Below are 15,660 nucleotides of genomic sequence, written 5' to 3' on the forward strand. Positions count from 1 at the left end.
AACAAATAAAGGGATCAAGTTCCCACAAGCATAACTCTTAACCAGTATTAAATCTAGATCACGATCTTCAGCCACAGTCCTGCATTGGAGGCACGACTTACCCTGCTTAATAAGATAAGAGCAACCTTATCCCATGCAGACCATCAAATAATTCTACAGAATATTCTCCAAAATCTATGGCGTCTACAAAACATGCCACAAACTCTAATTGAGTAGACTAAATTAATCCTACCTACAGGATATCCTAGCCTATATCCAACAGTTGGCCACTACAGAGGAGGGATGAAATCACAGGTCTTCACGCTCTCAACTTATTTGGAATAATAAACAAGCAGCATTTGACCCTCTGTCACTGGAATTTCAATTAGCCATCTTGACAGACACACAAAACATGAGAACCACCAAGTTCCTCTTCCTCCCTGCATGCCAGAGCAAGGCCATGTAATTATATTGTCAAAATCTGGCCCATAATGTTTACACTGCATTTTAGACAGCCATAGCTGTTGCATTAAACGATTATAATCTTTTGCAGTATGGCAACTACTTCATAAGCAGTACCTAAGTTACAGCAATAAAGCAGCAGTGACATTCAGATTAGATTTGCTTCCTGACTACATTAAGCCTAATTACATTCCTTTTTAATACCCCACACCATTCAAAGGACATATAATGACTATCATCATGAACATATTTCGTGTCTCATGAATGAGCTTTTCCAGTAATGAGCTTGACTTACATATCTAAAACATGCACATTAGAACAGAAAAGCATATCTTAAATGAAAAAATCATATATATGCATAAATATATTGAAAAGCATATCCGTATAAAATGAAAAGGCATATTTTACATACACCTACTCATAGTCATTAAACAGAGAACAGATGGAAAAATTTGCACTTCATTTTTTTTGAACTGCCTCTTTTCAACTTGGTAACGGGGTTAGCTCTACGTCTCCTCATGTTGTGCGGCTCCCTCACAACTGTTACACATACAGAACTTTTGAGTGTAAACCATGCTCTGACTTGCTCTCCTCAAGCCTCACCTCACTTTGACAGTTCAAACTTTGTGGTAGACAGGATTAATTTTGATACTGGTAATGCACTGAAGCGTTTACTGGGCCAGTAATCAGAAAATTTAGTCTACCTTTTGTTCGTATGATTTTAGTTCATCTTATAGTTGAAACAGATGATTTGGCAGCACAGAGGTGGAAGAGAATTCCTAAAGCCCACAAAGGGGACGTACGTTGTTTGTCTGCCATAGAACCTACGAGCCCTTGCTGCCTGCTGTATGGCAGAAATTATGGGCCAGGCAGTGGATGCTCCCCTACACTGATTCAGCAGAAATGTTAGTGGAGATGCAAGCAGTGTAAGCATTCCTTAGTTTGAAGGTGGAATAAATCCATAAATACATGCTTTGTCATGGGATGATGAAGGGAGAGAGCTAATTTCTTGCCCCACAATTAGCTGGATTTCAAGGAGGTGCCAGGATCCGAGATGCAGGAAGCTTACAGCTCTCTGTTGCTGTAGATGTATGGCAGCAATCTCAGAAACACAGTGCTGCCTCCATTCACATTCACATTACATTGAACACTTGGGAAGCTCTGGCTGGAGGGACCAGAAGCTCCTTTCATTTGAAAGCTTATTATCAGTAGAAACTAATTATCAGTAGAAACTAAGCTTCCTTCTCGCAAAGGAAGAAGAAAATGTAATTTGACATGAGTGAAATTGTTTGTCAGATGTCTCTGCGTGCATGCTAGTGTGCAAGAGAGAGGAAGCACAGAACTGATATCTTAATAATACCAATCCTTAGGATTTATTTCTTCTAATCACTAAATCTCAAAGTACTCCATGGACACAGGTAATGTGATGTAACACAGGTTCTGTGACAGGCTTTAAATAAAAAAACAAATCACTGCCAGAACCTGGAGTCGAACTAAACATAGATAACCTCAGAAATTAGTTTACACGGACATCTCAGACAGTGCTTTAAACTCAGCTGTATGGTCTGTTTATTACACTGCAGTTGTCAGACTTGTAGATACAGTGCTAGCCTGTATATTTTATAGGATCTTCTGGTTAGCCTATGGGTCATATTTTTCACAACTGCAATTCAGCATGATTTTTGCATTTGAAGAGCTGTATAAAGCATATGCAGGAAGTCAGCATCTCTTATATAGACATATTATTATGCTTCCCTTTACAAAGTTGCATTAGCCTCATGCCTGCTGATAGGTAACAAGGTGATGGCACAGCACATAAGGCCAGAACCAGCCTTCCTAGTCACCTTCGTCCCCTTCCAGTCCAATTATACATTGTACGTATTCATGCAGCTTTCCATATCTGCTGGTCAAAATCTGGCTGCAGTAACAGAAATGCCTGGACATCTTCTGTGTTATAAAAAAGCCTGTTCCAATTTTTATGGCAACAAATATCAATCATAATAACACCGGTACTCTGCTGTAAAATGATTGTTCTAGTTACACCATTACTCTAGAATTTATTTGTGAAAGCCCTTCACAGGCAAAAAAAAAAAAAAAAAAAAAAGAAAAATCCTGTTTACTATTAGCTCTTAATGTGCAATTATTTTTATTTGTCTTCAGGAAATGTCAAGTAGCAGCCAGCACACAGTATCAAGCAGCACCAGGGAAGCTGAGTGCAATGAAATGACCTCCACAGAAAGTCAAATGGAAGCCTCTCAAATACAAGAGGTAACTATATCAATTAATAATTAAGTCATTGGACAATTATACTGATGCTGATACATATCTGCTTTGCTTCTTCCTCCTTTACCACTTGGTACAGCAAGATCTGGATGTTCTGCTGATAGCCTCCCTCATTAGGCAGTGCATAATATTTTTTTTAAAGGTGTTTTATTAAGTGTTTTTAATTTATTATTGTTTTAACATGGTAATTAATTAGGTTTCCATTCATATTTTTCTTTGATGTAACATTTTAAATACAGTTGCAGAAGTATGGAAAATTCTGACATATTGCACTAAATCCTGTAGTAAAGTGAAGGTTTTGTGCACAGGTTTCTCATCGCGAGCAACTTACTCATGAGATAAAAATGGCTTCTACATTCATTGAGCACACTGATGAAACAGGTAAGTGGCATGAGAATAAAGGCTCACAAATGAGCAATGGCAAATGTCTACTCGCACAAATGTACCGCTCTTAGCATACAAACGTGAAAATGTACATTGCTCTGAATTCTCAGCAAAGTACATTCATTGACTTCAATGGGACTTAAACGAGTTTAGAATTCAGTATGGAGAGGTGGCTTTCAGTGGTTTTAAATATGCGCTCAGTTGCTTAAAAGAACTGGGGACTTGAATTGTCTGAAAACAGGCAAACACGAGCCTATGTATATACAAAATTGTGGATGAGAAAGGCTCAATTTATAGCTGAACAGAATAGCCCTGCAGAATATGACCACAGCGTTAAGACACTGCTGCTGCTGCAGTTTAGTCCTGGTATTAGAATTTACACATTATATCCTCTCACAGACCCCAGTCAACCTTTAGCCCTGCCACACCACTCAGGTATGGCAAAACAGTAGGTGATAACATGTCCCTCAACGACTATTCTGTCATTGTCTCTACGGATTTCTGTTCATGATCAAGTGACTCTCTCGACTTCTGCAAGACTAAGTACAAATTTTCTAATGTAATAATGTTTTATAATTCATTGATAAAATCAGTTTCGTAAAATGCAGGGTGGAGGAAAAACGATCTTTTTTATTCTTCTTCCCATTGCAGGAATCAATGCAGCTCAGAACGAAGAGCTCCCAAAGACTGTAACACAGATTTTAAAACAGCAGATTGAAAGGACAGCTCAGGAAAAGGCTGTTCATGCTGACAGAGAGACTGCAACACCTGCAAAAGAAGCAAAGGTCTGTGCTTTTAATAAGAGGGATCTTTCTTTATGCAAATTAGAAGTGGTGAAGTTAAAACATTGGTCCATCATGCAGTCTGAATTTCTATTTTGACTAATTGTGATCAAAAATGTAACCTATGAAAGTGGTGGGAATATATGGACTTTAGGAATTAAGTGCACGTAACATAATATGAAGTACGTTAAAAGGCTCAACAAGTACTTACAGTATGTGACAAACACAATTAAAAGTAGACCTTTAGAAAAACTTTTGCATTTCTGTCCCCCTCTGCTGAATACAGTCTCCTCTTTCCTTGTTTTGAATCTGTAAATATGTAAAATTTCTGTCACCACAGATTCTCAGGAGCATAGAAAATGTCACTTTCAGAAGAAATGAAAACGAGCATAAGCCACAGCATAACTTTACATTATGCTTATAATGCTAAGTCTGCATTTGTTGCAGCAAAAAACTCTAAGACTGCTCAATCATCATTTTGCATTTTGTATGATTTCCACATTTCTTTTCACATATATTCTATGGTGCAAATAGCACAGCTCTTCGTTCAAAAGATTGGTTTTATGCATTCTGAGCAATAGCTGATGGATTGTGTCTTTCCAGGTCTTCTTATAATCCTATTGCTTGGATCCTTGCAGAACTAGCTTTTGTGAAGAATAGAAAAATTGTTTTCTATGTTGCTATACTTTAAAAATAAACCAACCACTTTTGTTCCCTAAAGATGGAAAATATGTACCAGGAAATTACATTGCCTTCAACAGTTAGTTCATCTTCTACTGCTACTACTTCAGCAAGCAGACTACAGGAAACTTCTACACCAAGGAAAAAACAGGACAGAACTGCTACTTCTGCAATGATTTGCTCCAGATCCCATGAACATGGAAGCACAGAAAAGTTTTCCACTACTTATGCGAAAGCTCCATTGGAAATTACAGCAACTTCCCAGGCCACTGAATCATCCAGCTCTCCAACAAAGCCCACTGTCTCCACAGATCTGTACTCAAAGCAAGGCAATTTATGTGAACTAAGACATTTATACAAACGTTTCCACGCACAATTAAGAAAATGCCTAGAGAAACACTACCTGAATGAGACTTCTAATATTTTATCTGGTGAATCTGAAACATGGAATATGATGTCAGATGTGCAGCAGGCTAGATCTGGCTTTGCCTTCATCATTCAGATGTTCACAAGACCAGAAAAACAATGCTTAGAGTGACATGAAATCCAGAGAGGAGAGGTCCTCTCTATAAGATGGGTCTTTGAGAACCAGCCTTTCGTTCCAATTAAAGGTGACCCTCCAGACCCAGACAAAGCTAGAAGCATTGCAGACCAGGAAACCATTGCAGGTGGAAATGTTAAATACATAGCCTGGATGTTTCAGACCCAGCCTCTAGATGCACTGCGTGCACATGCTCCAGGCTCTGCAGGAACTATGGGCAAGGCTCTTGCACTAGTTAGACGAGGTGTTTGTGCAGTCACGTGGATGTTTGAAATGCAGCCACTGGACACTACGAATAAAATTTATCACGATGAGGAACAAACAACAGATGACACTCGCATCCGAGAAGTTTCTAGTGGTGCTGTAAAGACTCTGGGGCACGTGCTGGAAGCACAGAACATGGATAAACTTGGGCAGCTCTACCCAGTGGTTGTCCTTAACTTGTTGCAGCTGAGGTCTGAGCTGAAAGAGCTTAGAGGAAGTGTGAAGAGAAGCATAATGTATTTTGAACTTCAGCCATTGTCTGTTACCAGAGACAACTTTGGCCAAAGACTGGAGAATGAAGCTGTCCATAGAGAAGACACTGAAAAGAGGCATTTCAGAATAGCACACGGGACGTTCGAAACGCAGCCTTTACCTGTGACCAGCAAAGACCTGATGGAAATTGAAGTGGTACGTGGAATCTCAGTGGAGGAAAACATGAGCAGTGCTGTGCGCAAGGCAAAACAGTTAGTTGAAACACAGCCTTGGCACACAGAGGATTCAGAGGAATTAAGTCCAGCTGAAACATCATCACAAAAACCAAACAAGCAAGATCAAGGTCCCACACAAGATGCAGCAGCCCCTGTAACACCACAGCAAAGCACACTTTCTGATTCCAAATTTGACGGCAATGATAAGCAAGTAGTACAAAAATGCGACGTAGGAATTCAAATAGATCTCCATGAAGACCAGAAGGCTGAGAAGCTGAAGACACAGGAACTGTTGTGAAAGCTTCTAGCTACTATCTCTTCCACCATTACAGGGATCAACGCCACGAGAGCTATCCTGAAGAATTATATAGAGCAAAATAAAAATAAAAATAGATACTAAAATAAAAATAGATATTAAAATTAAAATTACTGTTGTATTTGAGAAATATTAACATGCTAGAAAATGTGCACAGAATGCACCTGACTTCTCATACTTAAAATTAATGCAACATCATCTTAACTGAGGTAAAATGTTGCCTGTATAAAATAGTTCTAGAGATAAAACAATGGTCATGTTTTCTGGACATCTGTTTTTAGTTTATTAAAGAACAAGATGTGACTTAAGACAAAGTGAACTACATTTCAGTGGGTTTCCTGTTTGAGTAAAATTACTGAAACAGTTTACAAATTGACATGCATTTTTAAAAATTGTTCTACTATTTCCTCCTGGGCAATTTTACCAGTTGATACAGCCCTAGTCTGAATTAAGGCAGCAAACCCATTTACATGATGTCAGAGTCCAGGTTTCATATCACTAAAGAGTGGAGCCACTCAGTGTCCCTCAAAAAGCTGAGCCTGTTATTTGTTTCATATTGAAGTAAACTTTTAAAATATATGAAGTATGTGAATATATACATGAATTTTTACATATGAATACGAAGTAAACATTGAGAATAAAACATGCCTTCTTTCTCATGGTGCATGTGTTACTTAACAATGATAATAAAATAGTATTTAGATTGCAAAGTTATGCATTTGAAGCTTAGAAAATATTACATATGCTTTTGCATGATGAACATCAATGTTCTTCTTTTGTGCATCTATTTTGGGCACTGAATATGGATGGGATCCTGTAGGAAAACCAGATGTTACCATAGCTTTAGCCATTTGAAATACATGACCAGAATGCTGATGCTTGAACAGGAATGGAAATGGCAGAACAAAGCTAAACGCTCCTGTACCTTCATAACTCCTAAACAGAAAGCTCTGCTTTAGGTTTCCCAGCTCTGTGCACAAAGAAGAGAAAGGTGCTACCTCTGTTCATGCTAGGAGCAGAATTAAACATGAGTAGCTTGTGATCCTGTAAAATGAGGCACAGTCCGGCGGTGGTCCAACAAAATACTTAATGTGGTGGGTTGGCCCTGGCTGGCAGCTAAGTCCACACGCAGTCACTCGCTCACTCACTCCCCCACAGTGATGGGAGAAAGCATCAGAAGGGCAAAAATCAAGAAAACCGGTGGGCGGAGGTAGAGACAGTTTAACTGGTGAAGCAAAGCTGGGGCGCAAGCAAAGCAAAATAAGGAATTGATTCAGTACTTCCCATCAGCAGGCAGATGTTTAGCCATTTCCTGGAAAGCAAGGCCTCAACATGCACAACAGTTACTTGGGAAGACAAACGCCATGGCTCTGAATGTCCCCTCTTCCTCCTCCTTTCCCTCAGCTTTTATTGCTGAGCACGATGTCATATAGCATGGAATATCCCTCTGGTCAGTTGGGGTCAGCTGTCTTGGTTGTGTCCTCTCAACTTCTTGCACATCCCCAGCCTACTCACTTGGGGCAGGGAGGGGGGTCAGAGTGGGAGGAAGAAAAGGCCTTGACGCTGTGCAAGCACTGTTCAGCAATAGCTAAAATGTTGGTGTGTTATCAACACTTCAGCCACAAATCCAAAACAGCACCATGTGAGCTGCTATGAAGAAAATTAACTGCATCCCAGACAGACTCAGTATACTTAAGCATGTTAAAAGTGAGTAGAAATACCCAGTACCAGTAGGACACTGAATTCTCTATATGGTCAAGCCTCTGGATTTCATTTTGGATCTCTTCTATCTGGTAAATATTGATGATCTCAAATAGTAGACTAGCCTTTCTGCCACTGATTCAGTAGGATTGTTCACGTGTGGTGGATTGACGTGCCACACCCCCACCCAGCCACTCTCTCATTCCCCCTCCTCAAGACAGGGAGAGAAAATAGGATGAAAAAGCTCATGGGACAAAATAAAGACAGGGAGATCACTTGCCAATTACTTTCACAGGCAAATAGACTTGACTTGGGGAAAATTAGTTTAATTTATTGCCAATTAAAATAGATTTAGATGGTGAGAAACAATGACAAACACTAAAACACCTCCCCTCCTGCCCCCTTTTTCCCAGGCTGAACTTTACTCCTTCACTCCTAACTCTTCTACCTCCTCCCCCCGCCCCCAGCAGCACAGAGGGGATGGGGAATGGGGGGCTGGGGTCAGTCCATACCAGTCCCTGTCTGCTGCTCCTTCCTCCTCACATTTTTACCCTGCTCCGACATGGTCTCTCCACAGGCCATAGTTCCTCCTGGGAGTACCCACGAGGGGCTGGAATGGGGGGCTGGGGTCAGTCCATACCAGTCCCTGTCTGCTGCTCCTTCCTCCTCACATTTTTACCCTGCTCCGACATGGTCTCTCCACAGGCCATAGTTCCTCCTGGGAGTACCCACCTGCTCCAGCGTGGTGTCCTCCACAGGCTGCAGTGTGGATATCTGCTCCAGCCCAGGCTGCAGGGAAATACTTGCTCCCCTGGTCTCCTTGACAGGTTGCAGGGGAATCTCTGCTGTGGCACCTACTCCCCTCCTCCTCTGACCCTGGTGTTCGCAGGGTTGTTTCTCACACTTTTTTCTTTCAGTCCTCACTGCATGTGTAGCATTTTGCCCCTTCTTGAATACGTTTTCCCAGAGGCACCACCACCTTGGCCGAGGGGCTCAGCTGTGCCTTGCGGTGGGTCCGCTGGAGCCGGCTGGAACCAGCTGCGTCCAGCACAGGACAGCCCCGGCCTCTCCTCACAGAGGCTGGCCCTGCAGCCCCCCCAGCTACCAAAACCTTGCCAGTGACACCCAATACATGATTAATTTTCATAAAGATGAATATTGGCTCCACTATTCAGCCCTAGAAGTTGCTTTGGCATAAACTTCCCTTAAATTCCCTCTTTCTCTTTGTTTTTCTTTTCTCGACTGTTGCCTTCTGAGGCACAACACTATCAACTATCCAACTAAATAAAATGTAACCATCCAGCAAGACAGTCTTCCAGGAGACATGTCACCTTTTTTCCCCCTCCCAAACACCCTTCCGTATCACAAAGCTTGTGCCTTCCCTCTCCCCTCTCTTTACATTCAGAATACTTCCATACCTAAGAATATGAAGCCGAGTCCCTATGTTTGGCTCACACCGCCAACCACAAGCAGTCCGTGCCTAGTGAGGCGGGAGGCATGTCCGGAACACTGCACTCCATACCTGCCCGGCCTCTCTTTGTCAGCCCGTTTGGAGACTAAGTCGAGGCTACATTTGAGGCTTTCTATTTCATGACCAACAAACTTTGGGCAATTTTTCATTTGTTTTTACTGGTGGTTTATTCTTTTTGCAAGTTCTACATTATTTTGAAGATATTTTTCTTTCAGCATTTTTCACAGCTCTCATTATGGGCACTAGAGATATGTGGCAACTAAAGCTGTAGTTATAACATCTACATCACTTTCTGTCTTGATTTGTGAATTGCCATAAAATCAATACCAGCAGGCAAACAAAAAACAGACAGAATGCTGGAAGGGGCCAAATTTTCTGCTGATGTCAAGGAGCATTACTATTGTCAATGGAGATATATTTATACAAGCAATTATTTGGTCCACTCTATTTGTATTTGTCTGCTAGTACGATTTTCATAGCAATTCAGAAATCAAGACAGAAAAGCAGCATGCATTTTTCCATTACTTCCTTCTGCCCCTTACTGGTATGAAATAAACCTTCTACTCATGCTTTGTACTTTACAGAGAACTAATTTCCTTTATAATTATACTTCATAAAAGAAATGATTTTATAGAATTAGCTAATATAATTGTAGCTAACTCAGTCTTAAAAATTAACTGAAGAAAGTATCAGGTCTGAAAATGAAAATTGTAAAAATCACAAATAATTACATCCACAGCATATCTGGACCATATGAGTGTACCGTCTGCAGGTTACCACAGAAGAGGAGCTCCTTGATGTGCTTTTGGCATGATTAAGTAAAACTTCCTCATCAGAATTTCAAACATCTGCCCTTTGTTTATTGATCTCTAAATCACATTGTAGATTCAAAGATTATACATACATTATACTCAACTCCACTTATACTAGTAAGTCTTTTATTATCCTATCTCATTTCACAAAATAAAGACTTATTATCCCTGGTGTAGTGAAGTGAATAGTCCTTTCAAATGTATGGATTTCTGAAAAGGGAAAGGTGAGTACTTTTTCGCTTTCAAAAGTGAAAATTTGTTAGTTGAACAAAAATGAAGCCCTAAAATTGACAGCTGAGATACCAGCTAATGGATAAAGAAAACTACAGTTTTAACAAAACATATGGACCGGTACAGTTAAAAATAAATCATAATATGTGGCTTAAACTAACTTATAACTTTTTAATATGTGGTTCTAGAAACTGCAGATTCAGGAAAACGAAACGTGCAAACTCTGTCAACAGAGAGTTTACCCAATGGAATGCCTAGTTGCCGACAAGCAGAATTTTCATAAATCATGTTTCCGATGTCACCACTGTGGCAGTCAATTAAGGTAAGAAGTAACTGCATGTTCACTCATAGAACTCTGCATTTGAATATAAATACAGCCATTGAAATTATTTTCAACTGGGCTATTCAGCCTGTAGGATGTTGGGTTGGCAGGGAAGTAACCCGGGTTCCCCTTTTCTTCTCTGCTACTGACATCTGCACTGTGACATGGAACAAGTCCTTTAAATTCTCTAAAGAACCGCTTCATCCCAGTACCTTCCAAATTCTTCTGCATGTTACTTCCTACTGACTGTTCCAGACCTTCGGGAGAGCTCATGAACAGGAAGCAGTAGACATGGAAACTTGGGTGGAATTTAAGACATCTGAACACAGACCAAATTTTCTCTCACTTTTCCTCATCCATAAAATGAATGATGGTGGTTCTCTGCGTTAGCAAACCACTCTTGCAACCTTTACATGAAATGCAGCATTTATTGCTCTATCAGACCGCAAAGGCTAACAGTTCTGATTTTAACACCTTTGCGGTTAGTTACACACATTTCCTTTACTTCTTTTAGGAGCAGAATCCAAATATAATTAAACACAAATTTCTATAATTCGCACAAAGGCTAAAGAAAATTGGCACTGTATTTTCTCCACCTATTTTGTAGAAAAATAGAGGATTCAGTCTTTAATATGATGAAGAAAAAGGTCCCAACAACCCCAAAGTGCTGTGAAACATTCCTATTTGAAGCTTATGCTGTACAACAACTGAATAAGTTTATATTCTTTCTTAAATTGCAAAGCATGACTCTCCTCCTTCATTTTGACTTGGAAATTGTGTGGGAACTGCCAATGAAAGATTTTAGATACTTTTTGTTTGTCTGCGTGCGTGTGTGGTCAGAATTGGCCAATACAGTGAATTTGCTCTCTTTTTGCTCTTCCTTTCTTTATATATATTGTCACGTAGAGGTATTTGAAATACCAAGTAAAACGTAAAATTCACAGTAGATTTATGATATGTGAAAGTATAAAACAAATTTTCTTCCATTCGGCAGCTTGGGAAATTATGCATCTCTCCACGGAAAAATATATTGTAAACCCCATTTTAAGCAACTTTTCAAATCAAAAGGAAATTATGATGAAGGCTTCGGACACAAGCAGCATAAAGAACTATGGAATTCTAAAGATCAGTGTAGCTCAGTTGGCAATATTCATGCTGAAGAAACACATCCCATTAATAGCATACCTGTTGATCCTAAACCAATTACTGAAATTGATCAAGACTTGTACTCAGGTACTCAAGGTATACATCCTGATATTTTGGATAATAATTTGAAAAAATCCACAGAAAGAGGTAAATTAAAGATGACATGGCCGCCTTCAACAGATGATGCAACACCTAAGAAAACATTTTCTGTTGAGGAAGTGGCTAAAGTAAATAAGCCAAAGTGGCCGCCAGAAGGTCTTGCTCAAGAAGGTTCTAGTTTACATACAAATAAACCTCTGGGCAATAAAAAGGACCCTCAGAAGAAAAATGCTGTGGGAGAGCAAAATAAAAATGACACTGCAAATGCACGACAAAATCAACACTCATCCTTTAGCGCTCTGTCTGAAAAAGAAGCTACAAATACCTGTAAAGCAAAGAAAAATGAAGCAGGCAATAAGGGAAAAGATGACGAAGCTGGGAATGTGCAAGATAAGCTGAATAAAACAGGAGGATCACAGAATAGGGAGGAAAGTGGAAAGGATATTAATGAAGGTGATAATGTGATTGTGCATAGTGCTGGGAAGGAGCGAGAGAAAAAAATTAACGAAACTGGTGATTCAGAAGTTGTACAGGTTACTAACATTGATGATGTAACAGTACAAAAGAATCATAAAGAATTCAGCTTGAATAACAATAACAATAACAATTATGCCACTTTTTTACATCTAAACATTCGTAGGCAGGAAACAACTCTCTCAGCTACGTCTAAGCCAATGACAGCATTAAGCCATGCAATTTGCACTGTATCGCAGCATGCCTTTGCAAAGCTGGAAAATCGGTCTGGAAATGAAGAAATATTTGAGACGTATGAATCTCACGAGAGCTATTCTAGTGATACTGTAGCTGTTTCACGGGATGAACAGAACTCAAAAGATGAAGATGCTGTTACCTCTAATAGTCTTGCTCAATTTAATAAAGATGCCACTTGGCAGAAGTCTTGTACTAATAGCACATTAGTTTTAAAGGAGGCAACTAATACAACATTCCCTGTTGATATTGAGTTGGTACGCATTGGAGAAGAGTCAAAATATGACAAAAATTTAAATACTATTTTATCTGACACTCTGAAAACATCTTTTCTTAAAAAAGACAACCTGGTTTTAGACTGTGGTCTAATAGACTCTGTAGACATAACTAAAAAGTCCTGCAGCCCATATTCAACAGAACATGGGAATTATGATACAGAACTGAATGATATTAATGCCTGTCAAGAAAGTGAAATAATCGAAGCGTCAAAGAATGACATAAACACAAGCTTAGATTTACTGAGCTCAAGATATACAGCTGGTCCATCATTCCAAGGCAAGAAAATCAAGTTCAAACAGTTCACTGTAGAAGAACAAATTAAAAGACATAGATTCTATGATGAAAATGAATAAAACAGCTAAGCGATTAGCTACATCTGTCACTCATTATAAAGTAAGTCATAAATAGGTATTTCTTCAGTCCAGTTATTTTATAGTCCTTCCTGAAGAATTTAATATCCAGAGATTACATATGAAAATTTGTATTATATACTGTCAATTACGCAGACTTTATTTACTTACTTTATATTTAAGGCAATGAAGATGCGTAAAGTAGAGGTTTTTCAGTCTGTAATTACAACAACTTGTCTCTCTATGTTCCTGAACATTGCAAGAAATATTTTACTACATGACTGTCCTGCAGAAACATAGTAATTCAATTTTACTCTTTATCATTTGTAACAAATTAAGATGTGAAGCACCTGGTGTGCACAAAACAAAAAAAAAAATTTCCATAGGTTTTTTCGTATGTATTGTTATTGTAACTGAGATGTTACTCCATGACGTGTTATGTACATTTGTTGTGTTAGCTCATACTAGAACATTTGGCATTTGGTTGGGTTTGGTAGGGAGGGGGTTGGTTTGGGGTTTTTTTTTGCAATATCATGCAGTACTTAATTTGAAATGGACTCATTATTGAATAGTAACCACAACTGGTTGGTGAATAGTACTGTTTTTCTATATTCCTAGAGCTGCTACTATGGCATTATATTGCATAACAGAAAAAAAAGTCTGTAAATTTTAATACAGGATAAAAACAAACATCCTAGGCAGAACTAGAACAAGGTTTAGGAACACTGGGCAATTAAGACTAGTGGTTGTTTCAGTAACTAATGCAAAGTCATTTTAACTGAAGCAGCTCTCCAATTTCTTATTTAAACCTGTACAAATTTATGCAGATTTAGCACTTTTTTTCCTTAACATGTTTATGGATTAACATTTGCTCTCTTAACACTATTCCAGCTTGCATGAAACAGCAACATATCATTTAACTGTTGACAATGCATAATAAAAAAGCACTTTACAAAAAAGTATTTTGTGAAGTTTTTTTAATATGAATTTATACATACGATTTCCCTTAAACAGTTTGTGAAATGCTTCATGCGATAATTACTTTAAACTAAAGTGTTTGTCAGAGTGAAAGGGAAGGATAACCAAAATAGTTTTCAAAATAATTTCTGAAGTATCTGAGAGAGACAGGTGTTTGGAGTAATTTACAGGAAAGACAGGTTGATGTTAAAACATTGAAGAAATTATTGTGCAGAGTTCTAGAACAAAATATCTGCTGCACTACAACTCATTGCCCAAAGCAATGGGATTGTGGGTAAGTGGGATATCCACGTGACTCTTATTCTATACCTACACAGAAACAACTATAAAGTATACACACACGAGAAAAGCTATACATAGTATTTCTTCCACAAGAACACTTCAAGAGAGTGAAGCCTCCTCTTTATGCATCATGCTTCGCTCCTCCAAAGTATTCTCACAAAATGCAGAAATATAGAAAAGACCCCTCAGAATGAATGTTCCCAGAAGAATAATTAGCCTTCACGCAAGGCACTCAGACACCACTGTATTTGATAACTTTGTTAAAAAGCATTAGCCTATAGGCCATTGTGCGCATTTTAAAATTATAGCATGGAACAGACACAGAAGTGCAGAGCCTTCCTCTAGCGGATTCATTAGCTTTCCACTCTCTTCTCTCAGTGGGTGGCCTTTTTTCTTCCTCCAGTAGTGAGGATGAATGTTAAGGCAAAATTAAATGATACCGCATAATTATTTCTTTGAAACACAAGCCAGGTGTCCCATCACACTGTCTTGGAGTTCTTATACAAATCATAAGGATGGCACCCTGTAAATCTGTTCTGGAAAACTAATAGCAATGGGTAATAAAAAATTGCAAAAGAATGTAAATTATTTGAAAAAAAAAATTGAAGTAGAACAGTTCTTCAGAACTTCAGCCAAAAGCTTAGAGCAGGAGTAATCGGAGACAAGATAAGGTTGGAAGTCACTGCGATGTGTGTTTATCTTACTCCCTTTTCCATAGAAGGCAAAAGAGATGGGCGATGGTATATGCCTGAGTCACCCTACTGTATACATACGTTACCACTACAGAAGTCACACTCTGGAGAGAATGCATATAGCAGCTGAAAGAGAGATTGGGATAAAAGCTGTAGCTAGAAAGTAGCAACCGTACAGATTTTCTTTAAATGAAATGCTAAATGAGTAGTAACTCTTTAGCTGCCAAAAAGCCTCATGCGTTTTGGGGAAACCATATGGATTTACTGCAGCCAAGGAGCTGGTCTTATGGTTTTAAAAGAACTAGCATCCATTAGAGCTGTACTTTTGTGAGAGAAAGTTGTTATTCTAAGTTTAAATATCTTTAAGTTAACCTCTAGGCTTTCTAAGTTTTAGTACCCGAATGTAAATAACCAGTCATCAGTTTGTGAAAGTCCCATTCTGTGAGGAGAGGCTTGATGGCTCCTGAGG

At 39.0% G+C, this 15,660-nt stretch overlaps 1 protein-coding gene across 1 annotated transcript in view; it reads left to right on the plus strand.

The window, feature by feature from the left end:
• Positions 1-13,242, plus strand: part of XIRP2 (xin actin-binding repeat containing 2) — a 61,939-nt gene extending 48,697 nt beyond the window's left edge. The window contains exons 7-11 of the mRNA XM_009325447.1: positions 2,602-2,709; positions 3,033-3,105; positions 3,760-3,893; positions 10,524-10,657; positions 11,652-13,242. Coding sequence (XP_009323722.1) covers positions 2,602-2,709; positions 3,033-3,105; positions 3,760-3,893; positions 10,524-10,657; positions 11,652-13,242 — 2,040 coding nt within the window. The remainder of the gene's footprint in view (positions 1-2,601; positions 2,710-3,032; positions 3,106-3,759; positions 3,894-10,523; positions 10,658-11,651) is intronic.
• The last annotated feature ends 2,418 nt before the right edge of the window (positions 13,243-15,660 follow it).

Source organism: Pygoscelis adeliae, unplaced genomic scaffold (genome assembly GCF_000699105.1).
Source record: "Pygoscelis adeliae isolate BGI_AS28 unplaced genomic scaffold, ASM69910v1 Scaffold106, whole genome shotgun sequence".
Taxonomy (NCBI): domain Eukaryota; kingdom Metazoa; phylum Chordata; class Aves; order Sphenisciformes; family Spheniscidae; genus Pygoscelis; species Pygoscelis adeliae.